Source organism: Electrophorus electricus, chromosome 3 (assembly GCF_013358815.1).
Source record: "Electrophorus electricus isolate fEleEle1 chromosome 3, fEleEle1.pri, whole genome shotgun sequence".
In the NCBI taxonomy this organism is placed as follows: domain Eukaryota; kingdom Metazoa; phylum Chordata; class Actinopteri; order Gymnotiformes; family Gymnotidae; genus Electrophorus; species Electrophorus electricus.
The window spans coordinates 10,934,532-10,951,680 of record NC_049537.1 but is presented as its reverse complement, the minus strand read 5'-3'; the positions used below and the strand labels follow the sequence as shown (position 1 = coordinate 10,951,680).

Below are 17,149 nucleotides of genomic sequence, written 5' to 3'. Positions count from 1 at the left end.
AATCCTATGTTCTCTTTCAGCAATAATAATGATAATAATAATAATAATAATAATAATAATAATAATAATAATAATAATAACACAATTATTATCAACTATAATAACTTGTCTCTACAAAAAGCTTAGCAGGAAACAATGTGGAGGACATGTTCTAAGCTGATAACAACAAGTAATTCTGGCCAAAAAGGAATCCCCAGTGGATCAGGCAGCACACATAAACTACAAATAAACTATACAACATCAATGTTAAATTGACTTTTGTAGGATTCAGCTGTGAACTGACTTAAAGAGTTCATTCAGTGCTGGTCATTTTTCTAATATTGCTTTATAACATCAGGTTTTTAAAAAATGTACTAGTTATACAAAGCCACCAATCCCATTTCACCTCTGCATCCTGTCAATACCACCCTCCTTCTCATCCACTATTTTCTCTGTAGTTTGTTTAGGTGTAAGCACCTAAATAATATTGTGATGACAAAACATAGATGCTGTCATCTTAACTTGCCACTGTCATGTCAGTTCTTAAACACACACACACACACATGCATGCAATTATTTATTTAAGTCACCAAAGTTCAAAGTTCAAAGAGGTTTTATTGTCATTTCAGTTATATACAAGTACACAACAAAAACGAGACAGTGTTCCTCCAGGACCATGGTGCAACACAAAACAACAGTGCAACAGACAACATGCTACACAAGTGCAAACAGTCCAATATAGTGCAAAAATGTCATTAAATAAACATTAATTAAACAATAATAAATACAGAACAGGACAAATACAAAATGAGTAGACAGTGCAATTATTTAGTGCAGTACACAGTACTGGGAATATGTAAAGTGAGTTGTGCATAGGAGTCAGTGACATGCTACACTGAACATAGCAGTCACCGGTAGCAGCCAGAACAGTTCAGAGTACAGTGCTGGTTTAGTACAGTACTCTAGCAGCAAGTAGGATAATGTGCAAGACTGCAACAGGAGTGCATAGTTTATTTGTGTGAGGTTTGACTTCAGCACTAGTCCGATGCAAAACAATGTGTGAGTGTGTGTATAGATATGTATGTATGTATGTGTGTGTGTGTGTGTGTGTGTGCGTATGTGTATGTGTGTGTGACTGTGTATAAGCATGTATAAAAGTGCCGATTTTGGAATCTGAATTGGAATTGGAGTTAGCCAGAGTTCAGGAGTCTAATGGCTTCTGGGAAGAAGCTGTTGCACAGTCTGAAGGTGCGGGACTGGATGCTGCGGTACCTTCTTCCAGATGGCAAAAGGGTGAACAGTTCATGTGAGGGGTGTGTGGGGTCTTTCACAGTGTTGATGGCTTTCCAGATGCAGCGTGTTATGCAGATGTTCATGATGGAGGGAAGAGAGACCCTAATGATCTTCTCAGCTGTTCTCACTATTCTCTGGAGGGTCTTGCAGTCAAAGACGGGGCAGTTCCCAAACCAGGTAATGATGCAGCTGCTCAGGATGCTTTCTACAGTACCTCTGTAGAAGGTAGTGAGGATGGGTGATGGGAGATGGGCTTCCCTCAGCTTCCGAAGGAAGTAAAGATGTTGCTGGGCTCTCTTGGTGATGGAACTGGTCTTCAGGGTCCAGGTGAGGTTCTCCGCTATGTGAACACCAAGGAACTTGATGTTCTTGACGATCTCCACTGAGGAGCCGTTGATGGCAAGCGGGGAGTGATCTCGCCTTGCTCTCCTGAAGTCAACAACCATTTCTTTTGTCTTGTCAACATTCAGATACAGGTTGTTGACCTTACACCAGCTCACCAGTTCTCGCACCTCCTTTCTGTATGCTGACTCGTTGTCTTTGTTGATGAGACCCACCACGGTCGTGTCATTGGCGAACTTGATGATGTGATTCGAACTGTGCATCGCTGCACAGTCACACAGCATTGTGAACAGCAGAGGGCTGAGTACGCTGCCCTGGGGAGCACCAGTACTCAGTGTGGTGGTGTTGGAAGTGCTGCTCCCAATCCGGACTGACTGAGGTCTACCAGTCAAGAAATCCAGGATCCAGTTGCTGAGGGAGGTGTTCAAGCCCAGTAAGCTCAACTTTCCAATCAGATGCTGAGGAACAATGGTGTTGAATGCTGAACTGAAGTCTATGAACAGCATTCTTACGTAGGTGCCCTTTTTATCCAGATGTGTGAGTGCCAGATGAAGTGTGGTAGAGATGGCATCATCTGTAGAGCGGTTGGAGCGGTACGCAAACTGCAGGGGGTCCAGAGAAGGGGGAAGCTGGGTCTTGATGTGTCTCATGACGAGTCTCTCGAAGCACTTCATGATGATGGATGTGAGTGCGATGGGACGGTAGTCGTTGAGACACGACACCGTGGGCTTCTTAGGCACGGGGATGATGGTGGTGGTCTTGAAGCATGTTGGGACCACGGCACAGCTCAGAGAGATATTGAAGATGTCTGTCAGGACATCTGCAAGCTGGTCAGCACATTCTCTGAGCACACAACCCAGGATGTTGTCTGGTCCAGAGTACGCCTCACATCAGCCACCGTCAGGCACAGCGCCTGGTCATTTTGCGGAGGGATGGACTTTTCTGCTGCAACGTTGTTCTGCGCTTCAAACCATGCATAGAAGTCATTCAGTGCATCTGGGAGGGTGGCATCACTGTCACAGAAAGGTGATGTTTTCCTGTAGTTAGTAATGGCCTGAATGCCCTCCCACATGCGCTGTATGTCACCAGTGTCTTTGAAGTGTCCATGGATCCTCTGTGCGTGTGCACGCTTTGCTTCCCTGATCGCACGTGACAGTTTGGCTCTTGTTTTCCTGAGAGCCTCTCTGTCACCTGTTCTGAAGGCTGAGTCATGGGTCCTCAGTAGCATGCGCACCTCAGCAGTCATCCATGGCTTCTGGTTGGGGCGTGTGATGATGGTCTTGGAGACAGTAACATCATCAATGCACTTGCTGATGTAGCCAGTCACTGATGCTGTATACTCTTCCAGGTTAACAGTGCCACCGTCAGTAGCAGCCTCCTTGAACGTGATCCAAGTCGTCTGCTCAAAACAGTCCTGAAGAGCAGAGATGGCTCCTGCTGGCCAGGTTCTCACCTGCTTCAGAAGCGGTTTCGAGCGTCTGACGATCGGTCTATATGCAGGAATCAACATTACAGACATGTGATCAGAGTATCCGAGGTGGGGGCGGGGCTCCGCCCGGTACGCGCCGGAAATGTTTGTGTAAACGAGATCCAGCGCGTTCGCTCCTCTCGTTGCAAAGTTCACATGTTGATGGAATTTAGGCAGTACTGACTTGAGATTTGCGTGGTTGAAGTCTCCGGCGACAATAAACAGTCCGTCTGGATGAACGTTCTGCAGTTCACTAATCGCTCCATACAGCTCCTGGAGAGCCTCTCGTGTGTGCGCGCTGGGTGGAATGTACAGCGTGATTATAAACACGGAGGTGAATTCCCGCGGTAAATAAAAAGGTCTGCATCTGACAATAGCAAACTCCAGCAGCGGTGAGCAGTACTTAACGACAAGCACAGAGTTTTTACACCAGGACTCATTGATATAAATGCATACTCCTCCGCCGCGTGTTTTGCCGGAGAGTGCATTGTCTCTATCGGCACGGATTGAGACTAATCCATCCAGATGAATGGCGGCGTCTGGAATACTGTCGCTGAGCCACCAAGTTAATCTTCAACTCGAACTACGCGAACAACTAGCTAGTTATGACATTTAAGGTGAAACTGAGGTGAAACTGATGCTCCTGCGAGCATCCTATCAGCACCGCCCATTGGCACACAACGCATGCAATTTTAAGCTTTGTTTACTTCAATTTAGACGCTCACTTGATAGTATATGTCTAACCTATTTCTCATGCATTTTTTAGTGTTAGTGAAATAACAGTTAGAGAAACCTGCTTGCAAGCATGCACGCACCCCCCCCCCCCCCCCCCCCACACACACACACACACACACAAAGACAGAGACAGAGAAACAAGAAAAACATCTTGCAACCGAACACATATTGAAACACAAGGGACAAATAACATACACGTTTCCTTATTATATATAGACTGTTTAATCCTTTTAGGAGATCTTAGAAAATTAAACAAACAAGCTTAGCACACTTGGTAAAATAAGGAGTTTACATTTGAGGGAAATATTTTGAGTGATCTGTCCATCTCTCCCCGAGACTTCATAGATTGCCTGATTGTTGTTCACTGACAAAACAAACTTTCTCTGAACAGACCCCTGGAGCAGCATCAACCACTGAATGTCAAATTCCATTGCTTTGAATACCATTTTGTTGAATACCATTTCAAGTGTCTGGATTTCTTACAGATATGTAGTCCACTCAAATTAGAGAATACAGAAGAGAATACAGTAGTTTGTTTGTTTGTGTGTGTGTGTGTGTGTGTGTGTGTGTGTGTGTGTGTGTGTTTGCAGGGACGTGTGACAAATGTCTGAAGTACAGCCACTTCATACAAAGTTTTAAATGTTATGCTCATGTTGACTTTTTCCTATAAAGTATTTGCTTATAAAATAATCAATACTGTGCAATGTGATTCTCTCAGTGAATTAAACACTGCTTTGGCTTTAGAGATGACATTTAGAGACCTGTTTACATAAAATAGCAAATATAACGTGGAACATTAGGGGGCGACAGTGTACTTTAATCTGGTAGGATATGCCCATTTATATTATATTACTGTGAACATCCTCATCATAATCTAATGACTTAATATAATGGAATGATACTGCCGTTCTTAAATCACATTAATCTCATGAATTTTGAATGTGTAAGGGCATTGAACAAAGTGCGCACTCTCTTTCTCACCTTTCTCACTCTCCTTGATGAGCTTTTCTGCAAACAATCAGACTCATGGCCCATTAAAATGAATGTGAGGAATAATTCACCATCTCTTGATCAAGCCTTTAGAGATTCTGCAAAATCCTTCACTTGGCCCACACAAATCTCCCCACTCCCATTCCTCCGATGGGTTGTAATTAGGAATGTTTTGTTCTACTGCGGATGGTGACAAAAGAACAGGAAATCCTGTGCCTCTGCTCATTAAAGAAAGAATATTATTCATGCAGCCATCAAAGAGAATGAAACATGGGGCTGACAGCTGCACATGTCTACCTGATCTTTTGAAATGAATGATAGTCATATAGCACAGATGAGCTCATGGTTTTTGATTGATGTTTATGTGTGAGGGATGCAAGGTGTAGGTGTGTGTGTGTGTGTGTGTGTGTGTGTGTGTGTGTGTGTGTGTGTGTGTGTGTGTGTGTGTGTGTGTGTGTGTGTGTGTGTGTGAGACAGGGAGAGAGAGATGGAAAAGAGAGAGAGAGAGAGAGAGAGAGAGAGAGAGAGAGAGAGAGAGAGAGAGAGAGAGAGAGAGACGAGACAGAGACACAGAGAGATGGAAGACCTTGTTTGAAATTGCATGATAACCACAACAGTGGGATCCTGCCAATCACAGTAACAGACAAGAGCTGATGGATAACCAAGTTATTTATCTGTAAACCTAGATCAAAATGAACTTTAATCTTTGACATCACATCTCTAAACCTGGGAATTCTAGGCCCTCAGACCTTTGGCATGTGGGCCTCTGTTTGGTTCACACAGGCCCTCTGACACTGCCGAGGTCAAACCATCTAGTCCATGTGCATTTCTCTTCACACTGCCAAAACAAGCCTAAACCGCTGCTTTGAGTATATCCTCTGTTTGTGATGGATTGCTGTGATGGATAGATTTCTATCTTTTTTTATCTAGGCATAGATTAACTTTTATCTGATTTAGCAAGTCAGGTTGTCCTCTGAATTTTCCTTGGCTTGTGTTAGCTCTACTGAGCTGTGGAACACATTTAATATTTCTGTAAACCTACATGTGTTTTTTCCTTTGTGATTGCAAGAAATACCATCTGCAAAGAAGTGTGAGGTAGATCTAACCATACTGACTTCCTCATGCCAGCTTTCATTTTTATATTTCTCTCCTGGAGAGAAGCTAAATGTGGGTGGGTCATTTTTTACTTGTGGGCAGTAGTGAGGGCAGACTTTTGAAGTGCAGCTCACAAGTGAAAACATATGCAGGTCTACATTTTTAAAGGCTTTCCAAGCTCCACCTCAAGTCCAAGGAAATCCTTGAAAATTACCCTTAAAAGACCCTGAACTATTTTATTGTACAGTCATATTATTATTCAGTAATAAACATGGAGCTTGGAGTTAATTTAACTCAAACAGGCTGCATAATTCTACACTACACTGCAGAATCATTATGCTCCAGAGTTAATAAATAGCAATAACAATAACAATGACAACATGTGTACAATACATGCAGTTCTCAAAAAGAAGCATCTTAGTCCATATGCCATAATTGGGGAAGGCAATGATCCATTCAGGAAAATAACAGCACAAAATTTTCTGCTATAAAGGTCATCAAATGGCTTGATATGAAGTCTCAAGACTGAGGCATATCAAATTAATGCCTTCTTCATAAACTCTTTTCTGAATGTTTTGAGCTTTCAGGAATGACAGGTATCAAATATCACTCAAGTAATGACATCATCATGAGAGACAGCCTTTTCCTCAAGTAGGTGTTACTGGCATGGAAGCCAGACTGTCACTGTCTCCAGGACTTGCGGCTGAGCACACACACACAGGCCACGTTGATCCTGATAAGTCTCCAAGCCACCAGGTTCTTAAAAGAAGTCAATGCTCGAACGAATGTGTGGGAGTTGGTGCAATATGAGTTCCAGTGGCGTCCGTCGATGCCCAGGCAGCCTGAGCCAGCAGCTCTCGCCTCGCTGCATGTCGTCTCAAAGAAATACTGCTTTTTCTTGACGTCGTTGATGTTGACGTCAGGCAGCACGGTGACCTCATTGCCTGAGATGTCCGTCGCCTTGGTTTTGTTACCCACCCAGAAGCTGACGCTCTCACACACGGAGTAGACACCGCGGTGCTGGGGCTGCCCCACTCGCCGCTTCAACCGCCCCTTTGACCCCTGGGGCTCCGAGTCAGGTGGCCTGTCACTGAAGAGCACACGGGGTGAACGGTAGCGCCTCTTGCTGAAAAGCTTGGGATCCACAGCAGGCGCAGCGTCGGCTGCCCTGGTGCTGCCCTGCTCGCGTTCGCTGCTCAGGGGGCAGACGTCACCTGGCTTCAGGGACAGTGTGTGGCTGCAGAACAGAAGCAGCAGGGCTAGCATGGACCACCGCATGAGCACACTGGGACCTGAGGAACAAAAATGTCAGCAAGACGGATTGAAACTTGCCACAAATGCCACTAAGCAAAAATGTTGGTAGAAAGCCTTTGGACAACTGATAGAATTAAGTCTTAGACTTCTGTGCACTTCTGTGAAGCTCAATAGCACCTCCATGAGAGGTGACTAACCCTGTCTCCCCAGCTCCTGACCTACTTCTACAGATGCATGGTAGAGAGCATTTTAACCCTCACAATCATGGAGCGATGTGGCAGCTCTGCAGCTACTCAGCGCAGGGCCCTACAGTGAGTAGAGTGAAGACTGCTCAGTTCATCAATGTAGAAGACACCTACAACAAAAGACTACTACAAAAACTGTGGAAAAAAAGTGATAAGCATTGTCCCTGACCACACCCACCCCAGCCACACTCACAGTCAATTCACTGCCATACTGAAAATGATTCTGGACATTTGGCCCAGAACTACCAGACTAAGGAATATGTTTTTCACAAAGGCAGTCAAGCTGCTGACACCACACAAACTGGAAACAAAAATCCCTTTGATCTTCCTTCTTGGCACAACCACTCTCAAAACGAGATTGTAAATCTCTCCTTCATTCTGAACTATCTGTGTAAAGTGAAACATTCCACTGTCACTTTTTCCTTACCTAATACCTATACCCTCGTGTTAGCATGGGATTGCAAAACATCTACACTCCATTTTGAACTGACTCTGTAAACAGAAAATACAGCACTGCCACTTTTATTAAACTATGCTTAAAACTACCATTATTTTGTTCCAACCAGGCATTAGTACCCTATAGCTTGTGTGGCAAAGCTATTTTTATTAATGTATATATTATCAGAAGAATGATATGCATGGGCTCAGTGGATATAGTGGCCTTCATTTTCTATTACTCAACAAGAATATAGGATTATAAATAAAAACTCAGAAGCCCTTTGACACCAAAGACCTTGCAAAGGAAACATCTCTACACAACTGAGCAGGATCAGAAAGTCTTGGCTCTTCTGTTAACATCTGTAAGTTATGGATATCCGTTTTCCACTATAGTGATGGTTTGCAGGACATAAAAGCTGAGCCTTTGCAGGTTGTAGGCCTGTCCTTTGTTATTACGTCTGTCAAAAGTTTAGCTTGGAGTCTATGTTTATTCCAAACTCTTCAGACTGTCCTACACTATACTGGTATTAAAAATATGTTTACCACAGAAGGTCATGGCTGAGTAAGACATTTGCTTGTCACGGCTTTCGTTGAGCACTAGCTGCAGAAGTGAAAGGCAGGGGTTGGGAGTGTTTACCTGGGAGATGTGGCCAGGTGAACTCTTCTTTTCAGTCTGACCTCAGGGAGAGGGTTTGGGATTCATTGCTGTCCCACCACTCACCATCAAGGCATCAGCTTTCCTAAAGCTCTTGGTATTAAAAAAATAAAAAGAAGTGCAAGTGAAAGTGGTGCCTAATATCTATATCTATCTATCTATCTATCTATCTATCTATCTATCTATATATATATATATATATATATATATATTCTATCCTACTTACTGGTTGTTGACAATAATTTCATAGCACTTATTTGCACAGTCCAAGAAAAAAAAAAATTCTCAAAGGCTTAGATTACACATAAATCTACTTTGACACTCATTATATGTAAATGAAATTTAGTGAAGAAAATACACTTTGAGTCAAATTTCTGGGTGTTAGAATAGTTTCAGTTCACCTCTTTATTCCTGGGAAAAGAAGCATTACCCAAATAAGATGATATATATGCAGGCAGAGGCAGATGTGATTAGTGTGAGGAACAAACTTCCATGAACTATTGATTTTTAATCTACAAAACAAAAATTCTCTAGAATAGAACCATTGTGGGAACGGTTAGAGTCAAGCACTCATCTGAAGTACAAGTCACCAAAGCTTTGCACTGCACTAAATCTGACCCCATTTACAGCATGTAGCTGACACTTTTATCCAAAGCAACTTACAGTTATGACTGAGTACAACTTGAGCAATTGAGGGTTAAGGGCCTTGTTAAGGGGCCCAAGAGTGGTAACTTGGCAGTGGTGGGGCTTGAGCCAGCAACCTTCCAATTACAAGGCAAGTACCTTAACCACTGAGCTACCACTGGCTCCAAAGCAGAAACTGGTACAAAACACAGAATAGTCAATGCAGAACACAGTACAACATGTCTGTCTATACATTTGTGCTATTCAGGTTGTCTTAAAGACACTGGATTGTTTTGATTGCCTAGATATTAAACTTGTCTTGAGTGCCTAGACATTCAGACAACTCAATTGTGGAACTAATGCTAATTTTGCAAAGTAAGGACAGTGTGTCTTATCTATCAGTGTGTTTAAACCATCATGTGATGGTTTATTTGCAAATGCATTTGTTTGTGTTTTTGTGTGACTGTCTGCCGATCTCTGTGTATGTGCGGCTTTGTTGAGGTGGTCTAGAAAACTGTTAGTTGCAGACCCAGAGCACATTAGTTCTAATAGAGTCAGTTTAACACATTTCTTCTGGCATGGTCCCCAATTGTCCAAACGACACACGGAATTTAGACCTGAAATAATCTCTCTCTAAAACCACAGATCACTTTCATGTGGTAACACTTCCCAAGTGGCACACGTTTCAAAGGGTAATGTAAACCTCTTTAGTCACAGCGTACACACACACATACACACACACAAACACACACACACACACACACACACACAAAAGCGCATACGTTCTTCTCTGCCATCACAAGACCTGCAGCAGAAACCTCTCTGAGCATTCATGTGTGGAAGAGCTCATGGAGGAAGTGTGACTTTGTGCTGACCCTATGTCACTGACCCACAGCACCCAGGTTGCCATAATTCCAAAAACACCTGACCCAGTTAATCAATGCCTTCTCCAGGATCTGATTATTAGAGCCAGATGTGGTGGAACTACACTCTACAGATGGCAGATCTCCAGGACCAGAGTTGCACTGCCTTGTTACAGAGAAATTATTCATCTTAGAAAGACCAACAGAATGAGTAATTCATGTTGTAGTGTCTTTTCAGACACCGATAAACCAGTTCAGTCAGGAACATCAAAGAGGTGTGGTTCTATATTGTGGTGGAGTTGTATGTTGCATAGTGGGTTACACTGGAACATGTCCAATTCCTGACATGCCTGTTAGTAAAATAGCAAAAGGAAAGAGGCCTGTATTATTACACAAGCTCAGCCAGAGGCCAAAATGGCCTTAAAGTGGAGAGGACATCTCTGAACACACTTATACCACTGCTCTGGAAATGAACTGGCAGTAAACCTCTGTCTCCCCCCCGCTGTGGGAAGGGTCAGCATTCTGGAATGTGCAGGACAGATTCCCCCTGCTAGACAGACAGGTCAGAGGTGTTATGAGTTCTTGCATGTGTCCGTGTGTGGTCTGCATTGTTTCAGTTCCGGTAAGAGGCGTGGTAACGCCTGAGTACTATCCATCTTAGATTTTGATTTGGGATTAACTGTTTTTACAGTTGTTTTTACATGTGGAGTTCAACATGTTCCAAACTCAGCAGAAAAGTCCTACGTGTACTTCATCTTAAGCATTTCATGATGAGAATCACACAACAGAAATTTGTCTAATTGATTAATTTATTTAACCTTATGTTTTTTACATTTAGGTCCTTAGGTGACATACCTAGACTTTCACTTACATGTAATTGCAAGCAACACATCCCTCACTAAATAAAAAAAAATTAAAATAGAAATAATGTTGAAATATGACACATTAACAGTAAGCATGAACCCTGGGGGTTAGGCACCTGAGCACTGATTATGTAATGCTCTATATTCCCTTAATGATTGCAATTAATAAGGTGATCAATATATATTTTTAAAGTAATTCCCAGCTCTGGAACAGGAAATGTGTTTCAAAACCAATGATGGCCTAATACAGTGATTATTTTTAAATATATCCAGAAGCAATAAAACTGAGCCTATGTAATTTTCTCTTGGAGATTGGAGATTACCACATCAGTGAAATTATACACACACTCTACAGTTTTGTCATATCTAACATCTGTTAACTGTCATCCTAACCTACATCCTAACAGCAAGATGTTTGGGATTATTACTGACTCATAAAGCAGCTAAGGTAGTTAGAAACATTTTGAATAAATAGATGAAGCTTTCATTTATAATTATATTTTAATATTCACTTTGGTCTAAGGTGTGTTATGTGATTTGTCAATTGGGATTATACTAGAGGGCAGCCATGGGTCTGTTATAATGCAGACACTGAATAAAAAGAGTTGATAGTTGCACAATATCATGAATGCTATACATTACACTGTTCCCACACATTATAATGAGATGAGTTTACTGCACCATAATTTAATTAGGCTATAAGACAATCTGCCTATATATACTTGTTCAGTAAAAGAGACTTATAAACATCATGTCTACATTCAGGAGAATTCCACAAGAATTCCACAAGCATTGGATTGATGCTTTAGGCCAAGTGTTTTAAAGGAAACTTCGACTGCCAGCTAGCTTCAGCTTGCTAGGAATCTGGGAGCCAAGACAACTACTTTGCCCTATGGCTATTGTTTTGAGGGAATGACCTACCGAGGATAATAGCATGCAATTGTGATTAACTGTCAAGCTTCCCATTTCCATGACAGGCCTTCTGTTTCTATTACCTAGAATGTCCAATAGATGCAAACACACTAATACTGTGGGCTAACTATCTGGAAGTAACAGCCATAAACATGAAAACTCCTGAAAATAGGACACATTTGTCAGAGTGTATGGATTCAAAACAGATGTGTAGGCTCCTGCGACCAGAAAGAGCAGGTAGAATCACTAATCATCTGAGCCCTTTCTCTTCTGCCATGAAGCATAAACAGTCATCCAAACTCAAAGTCTCTTGTGGTAATATTTCTTGCCCAGTTTATTAGCACGCTTGTCAACATTTGTGATCCCATAACACATTTTCCTCACAGAGAAGTTTACAGCAGTGTAGGGGGCCTCCAAGACTGCAGTTGTGAAACAGTGGTTTACACATCCCTGTCATGCGAGCACCACTAGTGTGCAGTAGATGACGGAAATGGGATGGTGTCCAGTGAGGGTTTTTTAAAGCCACATTATCAAGTCGCACACAGTCTTGTGCACATTCTTTTGTACTGCCAGCAGTTTAAGCCTCAACAGAATAGCAAATACAATAGAATGCACCCCCGTCAAACTAGGTCTGAGTTTGGTTTTTTTTGTTTGTTTTGAGAGCTAAACACTAGCCTGCCATTTACAACAATACTTAACAGTTTTTTAAAGATCTATGCTTATATTTCAATGCATACAGTAACATGCAATACTGCCAACTAATTTATAGCCTACTGCAAAAGACCATCTGCTTGGCCCAAAATCTTCCTCACTTTTGTATTCATATACCTTTCATTTTGGTTTCAGTATTATTTAGATACTGAATATACTGAAAACTATGCCTTAACCTTAATGACTATCAATAATAATATGAATGCCTTAATATTAATGACCAAATAATAAGTCTGGTTAATGGGTAAAGAGGATCTTTATGTCACTGAAGCCCATACTGCTGTACATGAACTTAAAACAAATGTTTTATACACAATTAGTATTTCACTAAACATTTAACTACCCACAATGGTTTGGGTACCCTACCAGTCAGTACAGAGTAAGTCTTCCTTTGGGAGAACTCAGTGCTTCCAGACATGTCCTACCAGCTTTGCACCATTCAAAGTTAACCTGAGTTAACTTCTTTTTCCTTAATGTCTTTTATATTAACTGAAATATACAATTTGATCTAATGAACATCTGACTGCATTTGTCTTTTTAACAACTGGGCACAGCAATAGCAGCACCCAAGCTCTCCTTATATCTGTTGTGTTTCTCAAATTTCTCTGGATGTGATGGGATTATCTGACTTGCAGCAATAATAAGGCAAGCACTGTAAGTCTTAAATGGTTAGGAATGTCTTCCATTGCCATTGGACAGATTGCCAAGACCATGTCTGCATTACATCTCTCAGATTACATGTCCTGATTTTCTATCCACTACGTCAGATATCAGTACTTGAAATATAGTTCAACTTTGCTTGATTCCAGCTTGGACCTCTAGAGGGGTTACTGGAAGAGTCAAGTGTTTTAGGTCTTAGCTGCCTGCAGTCAAGTCACCATAGAGCTCCATTAGCAAACACGTGGCCTTTGGCTGTGTGGATAGTAGTTGTGAGTTCCTGCCCCTGTTGTTTCCCTCATACCACGGTTCGTCCCAGATGTTCAGATTTACATTACGCTTCATGGCAGCTGTATACAACTGTCTTCGGCTCCTCTAAATATTGAAATTAGTTGCAAAGTTTAGATGACATACATAAATCCTCTTTGTATGAAGCAGAGTAGATTGCTCATCTACAACTAAAATAAACAGGACTTAAAGCATGTGAAATGCACATGTTTGCCTGAAGTGTACTAGTTCATATGCACAGATTGTGTGTACATAAATACAAGCTATTTCTTTGGGAAAAAAGCTGTCATTTTAAATGTAAGCAAAGCCTACCTGAAACAAAACATATCAGGCCTTTTTAATGAAGATGGATGAAAATGGAATACCATTACAAGTGCATTTAGCAAGGATCATAGAATGTCCCCTGTTAAGTGGAGTGCATTCAGTATTTTTTAACATTATTTATTACTAAATACTACTTTTTGATCATGCAAATCATTCCATAAGCTATACTACAATACATTAATGACATGCAAACAAGAAGATGCATAAGGCATATAACAAATAGTAACACTTTGATATCATAGGTTGAGTCATATGAGAAGGAGCATGAGATACTGATGGTCAGTAATCCACCCAGACATGCCTTAACAAAAGCATCATTTGGAAGAGTTCCCTCTTATTAAGTAGCGAAACAGGGAAAAGCTCTGATAGCATTGGGGATGCAGTACAGGGAGAATGTTGGCCATGATACAACTCTTAGATAAAGGCTTCTAACATATTCCAACAGTTTACAGAACAGTGGAAAAAAGACGTGTGAAAGAATTTCTCATGGGCAAGCACCTGCATCTCTTGAACTTATTTCAGAGGAAAAATGGTAAATATTCCAGATAGTTTACATCAAAATTCGGATTTAGAGCTGCAGGGGGATGGGATGCATACATTTAGGGCAGTATTTATCAGAGTGCTTTAGAATTGAAGCCACGTGTTGCACTTTTCAGCTCCATAGCTGGTATCTTCAAAGGGAAAATGAGATGGAATTTACCCTGCCCAGTTACACACTGCTGCATCAATGTCCTGCGACACCGCACATGAATCCAATTTGGCAAGAACTTCCCAATTTGTCATACAGTAAACATCGGTTGTTTTTGTCCCTCAATCAACCAACAAAAAATTCGGCTCTAGTACTTCTTGAAACCATTACAACACTGCCAGTCCAACTGCTAATTTTTATTTAGTCTGGAGCCTGGTAATCACCTCTTAGTCCTTGTGCAGAGTGTTTGTTTTTACAGCACTACTCCTGGACCACACATTTCTTTTCTCGCATTTCTTTCATTAGTCTCCAGGTAATCCCCCGCTTGGCAAAGGGAAGCCCTAGGGTTGACACTGCAAACCCTTTCCCAGCTGCTGGAACCCCTTCAAAAGGGGGGCAAGAAGGATTAGTGAAGCCAAATGACTCCTGTTCATGTGTTACTGACTGCCAGATTATGGTGTGTCATGGTGTGGAGGTCTTGAATCTGTAACCAGATGGAGAGGACCCTAATGGATGGAAGCATAGAAACGCACAGCTCAGAGGTTATGGCTACCTTTGCTTGCCATTTCTCACATATTCAAGCAACTAAATGTAAAGTTAAAAATACCACCAAAAAGCATTTCTCTGTATTATACAAACTTCTTAAAATATCTGGATGGATAGAAATTCCATGCCAGAGCTTAAACATTTGAGTTAATTATCTTTTGAATAGTGTGCCCAAATAGCCAACATGGTATACATAAATCAAGTTTGTTAAATGTCTGGATAACATCAGAGTGTTTGATGTTTGACCAGTGTGAGATAAACAAAGAAATCTCCTTAACTAAACACCAGGTCAAAGAGTCATATATACTCATGATACCAGAAGAACCTGCTATTGGAATTCCTAAAAGCTAATTTATACAAATATCAAATAATTGTACATTTGCTAACATGTCTTCCCTCCTGTTGCATTCCATGCAAAAACATGGATACCTGGGGTCTGGTTAGCATACTAACATGTCTCATGTATGTCAGATAATGTCAGAAGCTCCTCTCCATTGCTTGCATGTGTGCACCAGGCATGTAATGAGATGTAATGACTGGTATTCTTGAAAAATGAGAAAAGGAGAAAAATGAGAAACTGAGGGGTAAGCTGAGACAGAGCTGATCAGACTCATGATATAATGGAGGGTGATGATAACAATGATTACAGTCTGCCTGGAGGTTGATCGTAGCAGGAGTAAAGAGCAGCGAATTTGACCTAATGCCAATCTCACATCCTAGACACTCAATTCATGTGCATGGTGTAGTGTGAGTGAGTGAGTGAGTGTGTGTGTGTGTGTGTGTGTGTGTGTGCTCACATCTGTTGTAGTTCGAATCACAATTGTAACCCAATGAGCCTGAAATCTGAAGGGGAGGGGGAGCATTCTAACCCCCACCTCAGAAGGACAGATGAGATAGCTGACTCCTGTTGAAGCTTTTGGACTGTGTTGCCCCTGGAGGCACTGTCAGGGTTTTACACAATTGCAACCAAAGAGACATACTGGGTTTTTATAAACTCAAGAGCCATGTTTTGGACACACACAACATGAAAAAGAAACTGACGTATTTGGAGAGTTGGACCTTAATGAGACAGAATACTCTTATTGATAAAGTCAGTTTAACAAGAGTTAATTTTGCTAAATTAAAGTAATTTAAAGTAAAAATGATGAACACTTCTCATCTTACAAGAGGACATATTTTGAATCAAGCAAGAGTTAGATAACAGATGATTTGCACATAATTAATGCAATGGGAACAAACAGTGCCTCAAACCTCCAGTTTTCTTTCAGTAATCCTTTTCTGTCACTTCCTAAAGCAGGATTCCTGATATGAACAGTTGATATTCCAGTATTTTGCCACTTAATCCCAAATTCCAGATCTGGGAAAACTAAAACCTTCTGTCATCCAATGCAGTACAGCTCTGTAGTAGTTGTTGAGAAATAGATTGCTATGAAAGTTAGAGCAAGGAGTCCCTATCTTAGTGCCTCCACAGTGTGGGGGATGCTCCTGGTCCTAGTGCCTGACTAGTTCAGATCCTCAGTTTCTTTATAGTAGGAGGCCATTCCTTCCACCTCCTAAATGACATGCTGAATCATTGAGTTTACTACTGCTCATGTGGAAGTTGCAGTGAAATGCCAGCATAATGATGTCTGATTTAAATCAAGATTGCTTTGGTTTGGCTGTAAAGTACAGCTATCTAATGAGAAGCCTGGCTAGACTATAGCATTTTTTGCAGCTGTTAATAGCAAGCAATAAACAATGCAGATGTTAGCCTCTTAAAATTGAGGTTGAGAACAAAGTGGTACAGACAGACCAATAACAGCAATTCCTGGCATTCCACACATGTCCCTGTAAGCCACAAATCCTGTCCCTATGCTGCAGAAATCACTAATCCTTTTAAAAATAAATAGTCAATACAAACAAAAGAAAGTGCTTTATTTCCTCACACAATGATTCATGAAGTACTATAGGCTACATTGTATAGGCTACATTGTAGTCTGATACACACAGGTATGACACAGTGCCAGACTGTATATAACCTGTTCAATAGCCTGTTCCATATTTTTGGCAATAACCTGTTTCATATTTTTGGCAGTAACTTGTTCCATATGTTTAGAAACAAGTGTGATGTTGTTGATGTACTATCAGCATGGAAAGATTTGTTGAAATTTTCAGGCCCACAGTTAATGATGACTTATCT

General features: G+C 41.3%; 1 protein-coding gene across 2 annotated transcripts; it reads right to left on the bottom strand.

Annotated features, from left to right (window-relative positions):
- Positions 1-6,492: 6,492 nt before the first annotated feature.
- Positions 6,493-16,366, bottom strand: ngfb (nerve growth factor b (beta polypeptide)). Of its 2 annotated transcripts, XM_035524213.1 has the most exons (3): positions 16,222-16,366; positions 8,477-8,585; positions 6,493-7,194 (listed from the first exon to the last, which is right to left on the bottom strand). In XM_035524213.1, the coding sequence occupies exon 3, from the start codon at positions 7,178-7,180 to the stop codon at positions 6,584-6,586; it is 597 nt and encodes a 198-aa protein (XP_035380106.1). In that variant the 5' UTR covers positions 7,181-7,194; positions 8,477-8,585; positions 16,222-16,366; the 3' UTR covers positions 6,493-6,583. The 2 variants fall into 2 exon arrangements, 1 of the variants encoding a protein (XP_035380106.1); XR_004775799.1 differs by lacking the exon at positions 6,493-7,194 and having other exon boundaries at positions 8,420-8,587.
- Positions 16,367-17,149: the final 783 nt, after the last annotated feature.

Coding starts and splice junctions, on each gene's coding strand:
- ngfb (XM_035524213.1), bottom strand. CDS start 7,180: ATGCGGTGGTCCATGCTAGCCCTGCTGCTTCTGTTCTGCAGCCACACA.